This window comes from Nicrophorus vespilloides, unplaced genomic scaffold (genome assembly GCF_001412225.1).
Source record: "Nicrophorus vespilloides isolate i.1.1-1 unplaced genomic scaffold, Nicve_v1.0, whole genome shotgun sequence".
Lineage (NCBI taxonomy): Eukaryota > Metazoa > Arthropoda > Insecta > Coleoptera > Silphidae > Nicrophorus > Nicrophorus vespilloides.
This window is the reverse complement of record NW_017096481.1, coordinates 87,068-95,686: the sequence shown is the minus strand read 5'-3', so window position 1 is coordinate 95,686 and position 8,619 is coordinate 87,068. Positions and strand designations below refer to the sequence as shown.

At 37.2% G+C, this 8,619-nt stretch overlaps 2 protein-coding genes across 2 annotated transcripts; both read left to right on the top strand.

Annotated features, from left to right (window-relative positions):
* The first annotated feature begins 788 nt into the window (after window positions 1-788).
* Window positions 789-1,545, top strand: LOC108557126 (frataxin, mitochondrial). The gene is made up of 2 exons (XM_017913535.1): window positions 789-1,197; window positions 1,252-1,545. Exons 1-2 carry the CDS (start codon window positions 871-873, stop codon window positions 1,498-1,500), a joined length of 576 nt encoding a protein of 191 aa, XP_017769024.1. The 5' UTR covers window positions 789-870; the 3' UTR covers window positions 1,501-1,545.
* LOC108557125 (uncharacterized protein KIAA0825) lies at window positions 1,489-7,949 on the top strand. Its single transcript, XM_017913534.1, has 6 exons — window positions 1,489-1,641; window positions 1,699-2,317; window positions 2,371-2,699; window positions 5,836-6,867; window positions 7,458-7,613; window positions 7,671-7,949. The coding sequence occupies exons 1-6, from the start codon at window positions 1,567-1,569 to the stop codon at window positions 7,851-7,853; spliced, it is 2,394 nt and encodes a 797-aa protein (XP_017769023.1). The 5' UTR covers window positions 1,489-1,566; the 3' UTR covers window positions 7,854-7,949.
* The last annotated feature ends 670 nt before the right edge of the window (window positions 7,950-8,619 follow it).

Here is an 8,619-nt window from a genome sequence, read left to right as displayed (position 1 = left end):
TAATGCATCGGTTCACGGAAATTTTCATGATTCCGCTGTAATGTAATGACTCTGCAGAAGGCGGAAATGCTTGCCATTCCAAGAGGCCAATTAGTAGTAAAGTAAATTTGCAAAAAAATAGTTTGCCAAGGAGATAATTGTTCACACAACTATTTCCTGCATTGCTATGGGCTCCTATACAAACTTGAAAGAAATCAGTTACTTCCATATATACAAATATATCACTTACAACCGATAAAGATACATCAACTATGTCGTTGCCATCACAATGTTAAAGGAGTCTGGTCGACAGCGCGAGCTGACTGTGAAAATAACGCATCAAGCTAAACTCAAGAATGTCTCGAATAGATGAAAACATTACCGAATGCAGTTTACATATTACAAAATATATATATATATACATATTGATTGTATATATGCACTTATAAACTAATGGCTATGGACCAGTTTTCCGCTCTTGACAATTTAATATTAATAATTTTGAATATAAACTTATTTAAAATCAATCAAATTCTAAATTAATATTTTTTATTGGACGAAAGACCTATGGTTAGTAGCCCTTTGTAACGGTTTATTACTATTTTGTTTTACTATGATTTGATTTATATGTATTTTTTTTGTATTAATTATGTTCGACCGTTACAATAAATATTATTTTATGATGATGCGCATAATGGATCACAATATATAATTAACGACGATAAAGGCAATTGGCAAAATTTTTAAATTATGTGCAAATACATGAAGTAGCGGCTTCTGGCGGCTTTTTGCACTACTTTCAACGAACAACACCGAACTGTCACGAAACACATAACCATAAAATCGATGTCGTAGTTATTTAAAAGCAATTTTCTAACAAAACCTGCAACAATGCACTTACTCAGAAATATCTTGTTGGGTCGTCAATATAACAAATTTGTAAGAAATAACTATGGATTATGTTCAGGAAGGAGACATTTCTCGGGGATCAATAAAGTTTCATCAATTTCATCATCACCCATGGCAACTGAAGTTTTGTTTATACCAAAGTCACCCAAAATAAATTCGATCACAGATACTAGATTCTACTGTGTTACTGTGGAAGTGGATCCAAATACCTTTGAAAAAGCATGTGAAGAGACCCTGGAATCATTAACTGACTACTTCGAGGAAATAGTCGAGCAATCCAATTTGAATGATGCTGATGTTTCATATAGTGTAAGTAAACATTGATGTTTTATAAATTAAATATTTACAATTTATTATTTTTAGAGTGGAGTTTTAACTGTTAATCTTGGCAGGGAACATGGTATTTATGTGATCAATAGACAGTCGCCAAACAAACAGATTTGGTTGAGTTCGCCAGTGTCTGGACCAAAGAGATTCGATTTGATAGCTGAAGATGATTACTGGGTTTACAAGCATTCAGGGGAAACTTTACATCAATTATTACAAATGGAAATGAGCAAGGTGTTTGCAAATGGTGTTGATTTTTCCATTTGTACTTACAGTAAACTATAAATTGTTGATTATTATATATTAAAACTGCTGCAAACTTAAAGAAAAGCGTGTTTATTTCCTGCAATCATGGAACTGATGGAAGATGGGAATTTGATGGACAAAGTCCTGATTCTTATACAAAGAGACATGGAATATTACAATGTAAGAATATTTGGTTCTTTTTCAAATACATTTAGTTGATTTATTGCGTTCTTTTAGAAAAAGCAAACTGTTTTGCAAGAAATTATATGTCCTGGTATAGTTGGAGGTCGCTTGGATTTTCCTCGATCGGCGTCTTTCGCTGCAGTGAAGTTGGTATTATGGTGGGAGGAGGAATTCTTGGCCGCTTATAGGAGAGGATCTGGTTTCATGCAAGGAGAAGTTGGTAAGACGGAGAGCAGCTTAACGACGACCGGTGGATGCGGAGGTATCGTGAAAGCTTCGGATCCATCGAAGTTTATAACTTTGATCACTAAATCTTCGGACGAACTGCTGGGACATTTGCATGTACTCACTCAAGAAGCTTTGGATCATGCGGATTTGACAGTATTAACTGGGACTATTGGAGCGGCCGCTTTACTAAAGAATTGCCTATGGTGTTACGCACAGAACACCGAGAATCCTAAACTAGAAGATGGTGACAAACTGCTTAAATGCCAGAAGAAGTACCAGGATATGGGTGAAGCTCTGGCGGAAAGATTGCTTGATCTTCATTGCAGATTACTATCGCTCTATATATTGCAAGATTCTGATTCTTTGGATTGGGAGAATCAGAAGGCGTTTTGCGAGAACGAAAGAGGCTCGTATGTTGTGCAAATGTGGTGGTTGTACATGCAAGGTACTTAAAAATATAATAAGACAATACAATATATTAGCAAGAAACTTTTTTAGGTACTAAGGAGGATCTATGGAATACTGTCCCACCGAAGATGGCGCAGAGGGTGTTTTCAGGAATGCTTAACGAGTCTTTGACGATTTTGACAGTTCGTTATTCTCAAGCCAGACCATCTGAGTATAGAACTCCTCTTCACACCACCGATATTTCGAATTTGTTGCTGTGCGTTTACAAATTATTGCCATCCATATGCAACAGTCGCGAAGAACTTATGGGGATGCATTTGAATTCGCAGTCAAAAATTTTGCGAGACGTCCACTCCAAGTGCCAGGAACTATTGACTTGCCTAATCTTGAGAGGATCACCTTTAGAATCTTTATACAAGGTAATAATAATATAAATTATATACAACACAATGGAACAAAAGGTTATAAACTAATATATTACGCTCGTGCTGTAACTAAATAGTAATTAAATGTAATTCTTATATACTTTTATAGTTGCAATTAAATTTAAGTTTACAGTAATTCTGATCTACAACAAATGCTACAATGTTTATTATCTAAAACTATATAGTAAATATAGAGTTCCAACATGATTGAAACTCATAATTCTCAGTAATTAAAATGTTTTTCCATATTGATTATTGAGAAGAATATATATCATGTTATCTGTGCAGAATTAATATATAAATAGATATAGACATTTTTTACATGTATGCTTGAAATAATTGGGATACGGATTATATTTTGAGACTAAAAGTATTGCTCATAACAATTTGAAGAAGACCAACATAAAGACTCTTTCTAGTAACAGTCGTCTCCAATTTCCTTTTTAAAATGAAATTTAGCAAAATTATCGTTTGAATATTTTAAAATCCACCTTCACGATTCAGCATCTGCAACCACATGCACAGTAACAGAAGAAGGCGCAGAGCCATCGGAGTGAAGGAAGGAAATTTCAGCAAATACAACGGCAAAGAGGATACATATTATTGCGATAACTGTTATATATTTTATATTATTTTATACAAAGTGCGATACTACTCCTTCATTCTAGATGACGAGAAGACGTTTACAAATAACATAAACTGCAGCGATGTCGAATACCTAGACAACAAGAATATCGACGTGATCAATGTTATGCTCATGAAAGTATGGAACGTACCACTGGTCATGGTAATTGTGGAAAACTATCTCTACACTCTAAGAACGTTATGTCACGGTGAAGCCACAACGTTCGGAAATACCAATCGATGAAAGGAAGCATTTTCGTAGAAATATCCAAACAGTATTCAGTATCACCCGAAAAATGCCTAAGAAAATGAATTGCGCCTTTACTGGTGATCATCGTCTGAAATACAAACTGGCAGTTTTTGCCGAGGAGCAGATGCAATCGTGGATGTCCAGAATGGCCCCAAATTTTATAAGGAGCTTCGAAAGAAGTTGGAACTTCAACACTTTGTAAAAGAGATGTGTGCGGATGTGATTATCATCCACGAAACGTAGACATTGAATATGGCTAATTACGAAATTTAAAGTTAGAGTGGTTGTTGATAACACAACCATTCCAGCACGATACACGTCACTAGCAGTTGGCGTGAGACTTTCTGCAGTGACTCGATGTCGGTGTCGTCCGCGTACTGCTTCCGACATCCACAGTGCCATCTTTTCCATCACACACATCTCTCCATCAGGCCCTGGAATGAGAATGTGGCTAAAACACGCTGCATATCATACCTGGACATCCACCTCTCCCACACGTTCCCTACAACCATCCACATCGACTCAATCTAATCATCCGTCTCCGCATATCCCTAGGCGGCTGCTCTCCCAAAACCCTAATCCACACCTACAAAACCTTCATCCGACCCTTCCTTACCCTCCACCATCCGCTCAATCGCATTTCGACTCGCTGAAGGGTACAGCGAATCGACAGCTTCGAAAGAAACGTCATCCGGTAAATTTTGAAACTGCCTACCTACACCCCAGCGCTCAACTTCACAGGCGAGGTTGTGAAGGAGTTGGACACGCTCAGAAACGATAGGTGGCTGGATTGCCTTCTGAAGCTCGCTGATGACCATGCTGCAGTCTCCCGAATTACGGGAAAGACACATCGGAGCAGTTTTCCTTTTACGTGGTCAAAACGTTCGACATGGTATGACATAACAGCAGCATCTTGTCAAAATCTTCCCGAAGCACAGAACCTTCTCTGTGAAGCTTAGAGATGTTAGATCCACGATCCGGAACATCAGATCCGAGGTGCCGCAGGGGTTTACATTTCTCCGTTCTTCGTCGCGATCTACATTGCCGACGGCACTGCATCCTGGTCCAGCATGCCAGCACAACGCACGGCAATAGACTCCTCGTGGTGGCCCTCGACCAATTGGAAGTCTGGCTACAAACAAAACATCATTCGAATGCCAGCAGCCGGACATTGTAGGACCGAAGAAACGCGGACTTGCCGTCCAAATCCAGCGTACCCAGCAGTCCGCTTGTCGAGAGAGCCACATTACCCGCAGATCCGCTCGTGAACATCACTTACGGGACTGGAAGAACGCCAACTTGAAAGAACTAACGTCACAAATAGCATGAGATTCAAGACGCCGCCGACTCGCTCCAACAAGTTATCGAGTCCTCCATCAACGTCAACGTTCCAACAAGAGCTATCTGGCAGAGGTCACCAACGCTTCCCGTTGACATCCCGAGGCTAATAAAGGAGAAGCGCAAACTATACAGGACTATGAAGCGTACCAACGATACCAAGCTTCGCACCGAATGGAACTGGATGTCGGCACTGGTTCACAGGAGGATCTCGCTATATAAAGAGCACCGCTGACGAGAGGTCACGTCGTCCCTCGACTACCGAGACGGAGGCAAGTTTTGGGCCTTATTCAAATCGCTCACCTCATGCAAACCTGATTACACATACCCAATGCAAGCATGCCCGATGCCACTCACCCTTCGAGGAAAAGTCGGAGGTCTTCCCCAATTCTTTTAGGAACGCCTGCAGCCTCGAGGACCCGCTGTTGTAAATTTCTGTGCAGACCGGAAGAGAGTTAAGCCCATATCGGTCTTCACAATATGTATGAAAGAATAACAAATAATAAAGAATATTTTAAAAGAAATAAGAGCCTCGACTGAGCTAAATGTTTGTTTCAAAAAATCAACCGCCATGTCACAATCCAAATCCAAAAATGAAATGAAATTAATAAATATATATATTATATATATATTAAACTACTATTTCAATGTTTCCTACATGCATGTCACCAATCCCTAAATTAAGATACAAACTAGATTGAATAAATAATCTGTAGAATGTTAGTTTATTATTACAGATATAATCCGATTATAACTAAACTTTGATGCTTCATCAAGTCCAAAGATAAAGTTATTTTTTAAATTATGGTGAATATATTTGTAATAGTGATAAATAACGCTTTTGACTATTAAAAAGTCAACAACATAAAGAACTGCATTTGTGAATTATTATTTAAATATCATTATATTATTTTCTAGGTATTCAGTAAGGGACTGGATAAAGTATCGATATTTAAACCGAGACGAAGCGGAGAACCATGTCCATGGTTTGTGTTTGCAGCCCGCGGTCTATTCCCGGATTACAGCAAATGGGATGAACTGCCGGAAGCGACGGAACTGATCTTGGAGCTTACCGTCCTATTATCACAGCCGCAACCCAATTGGGCGCAACTCTTGAAAGTCCTTTTAATGAAAAACTGTAAAATCTATTTGCTGTTGTTGACCTGCTCGATTGCCGAACACTCAAAATCGAGTTTGAATCTGCAAACGGACAAGAGCGGCAAGGAGAAATGCAATGGTTTCCTGTGTTCGGGCGACGGCACCTGCCGGAACGTCGACACGACTGCGAATTATTTGACGGCAACACATTATTATGACCTGATTTACTCGTTGTCGCACGTAGTACTTTATTGCGGAAACTTGGGCGACTTTGAGAGGGTGTTAATGAAGGCGATAACAGGTCAAGAGAATTGGTTTCAGTGCTTCGAGCGGCGACAGGTATGGAATCAGATCCGGCCCGCTTGGTATCTGTCCATTACCGATCTAATACAGCCGCACTTGTCCCCGATAATTGGCACTGTGTTGTCGGCCATGGAGACGGGCGCCAGTATGTACCAAGCCTGTTCCATCGTGCTTCAATCCTTTGTGCAAATCTGGCAGTGCCTCCATCCAGCGTTCACACGGATCACTCAGCTGCTACAGGATTTATTGCCGACCTCTGTGACTCCACTCGGGGATTCGGTTTTATTGCATTTATTGATTAGCGCATTGTATTCGGAGCTGTTGAAGATGAAGGAGGAACAAGCCATGGGCTTAGGGGAGGCTTTGTGTGGAGTGGACGAAGACAACAAGCACACGAAAGAGATACAAGAGCTCTTGGAGGAGGCTACAAATTGCATGGAGTACGAGCCCGATACGAAGGGTTGCAAAAGGGTGGAGGACAATTTGCAAATCCTCGAGATCCTGGTCAGCGATATCTTAATGACGGATTGTGGAAAGAGAAGTCTGAAGGTAAGTTTTTGTTCATTGTTGCTTGATATATAAAATATATATTGATATTAATTATGAACTAATGCACATACATTATAAAAATAAAAAAGTAATATATACATTTTTCTGTGATTAAATATTAAACAAAAAACTTGAAATTTATAATATGTTAACATATTATAAAAAAACACGGCAATGTAACATTATTCTTGTATTAATAAAATGACAACATTGTGTTAGATTCATCCTTTAAAAATCATTTGACATCGTCAAATTCATTAGTATTTACTTATTTTACCTATATGATATAACGTTAATGTTTTATTGTTACCAAATAATAGAATTTAATGAATGTTACTGTAAAAAAATATTCTAAAATGATTAAGAAAAATTTTGATTTATTTGTTACCATCAAAATCTTCAAAATTGTAAGATATTAAATTTTCAGAAAATATAAATATTTCTGACACTAAGATATGATTTTGTAATAAATTTTAGATATGAGTTTCAGTTATTATTGATAAAGAATAAATGTTAGTACTGGAATATCTTCTATACAAGTTTCATGATATTGGTTAATATATCGGTTCATTTTGATATATGTTTAACAGGTAATTCAACATTTCGTTAAAAATAACAGCGATTGGTTATTGATGAAGCTCAGAGGCGGAGACACGGACGGAGCGAATCTCCCGAATGTTGTTAACCGAAGAGACCAACCTCTGCTCCATTTAATGTTCTTTATTGGAGATACTCCATTCGATCAGGTAAGTTAGTTGTTAGATTGATCAATATGCTTTAATTAATTTCAAATTTATTTTAAGATGATGGTGGGTGAATGGAAGGTAAATTGGTTGGACCTATTCGGCGTACCCATGGGATTAAGCAAGGATAGAGTCTTCGCCCAAATCACATCTAGATGGGAGTTCCTGGACTCGCAGTTTCCAAGCACTAGGAGACAAGGATACATCGTTCCGCATATCTCATCTTTGTTCAAACAAACTTAGTTTGATAATTGTTAAACCAATAATGCTTTTAAATGGGGATTGATCCCAAGAAATAAGTACATTCAGCTTAAAATAAAACACTTCTCTTGAAACAAATAAAATATTTATTATACTCGCTTGGAACATATATTTATAAGTAAATATTAATATGATCAACATATGTTAAACAAATGTTAATATACTTAATTTAGCATTGATAAAAGTCAGAGCTATGACGTGTTTGCTTTATATTCATTATATTTTATGTACAATTATGGACTTTTGACTGAACGTTCTTCGTTACATATTTACAAGTATTGGTGATTGGCCAATAAAAATATAAGAAAATATATTGTGAATATTTATAATATGCATTTGTTATAAACTGTAAATTCTCATAGGTTGAAAACACGTCACATATCTGATATAATTATATTAATTATAATATTAAAGTTATCTTTGATAAATGATACTACTAAATTGAAATAATATTTGTATGGACCAGCCGAAGGGAATCTGACCTAAGTCTTTCTGGCTAAAAGTTAATTATTAAACGAATGTAAATCGCCTACTTTAAAGGACAGAATAGATTAAATATAGTTTTGTTATTGGTGTGGTTCCATCCAAAATATAATACTTTTATTTACTCGTTTCGAAACAACCACACACCAGCTATGTAATATATTAATTAAGAAAATTATTATTTTTTTATTTTTTGGATTATTTCATATTTGGCGTTTTACATTTACAAGCTTAAGATCTAATGGATGTAGACACTTGGATAAAC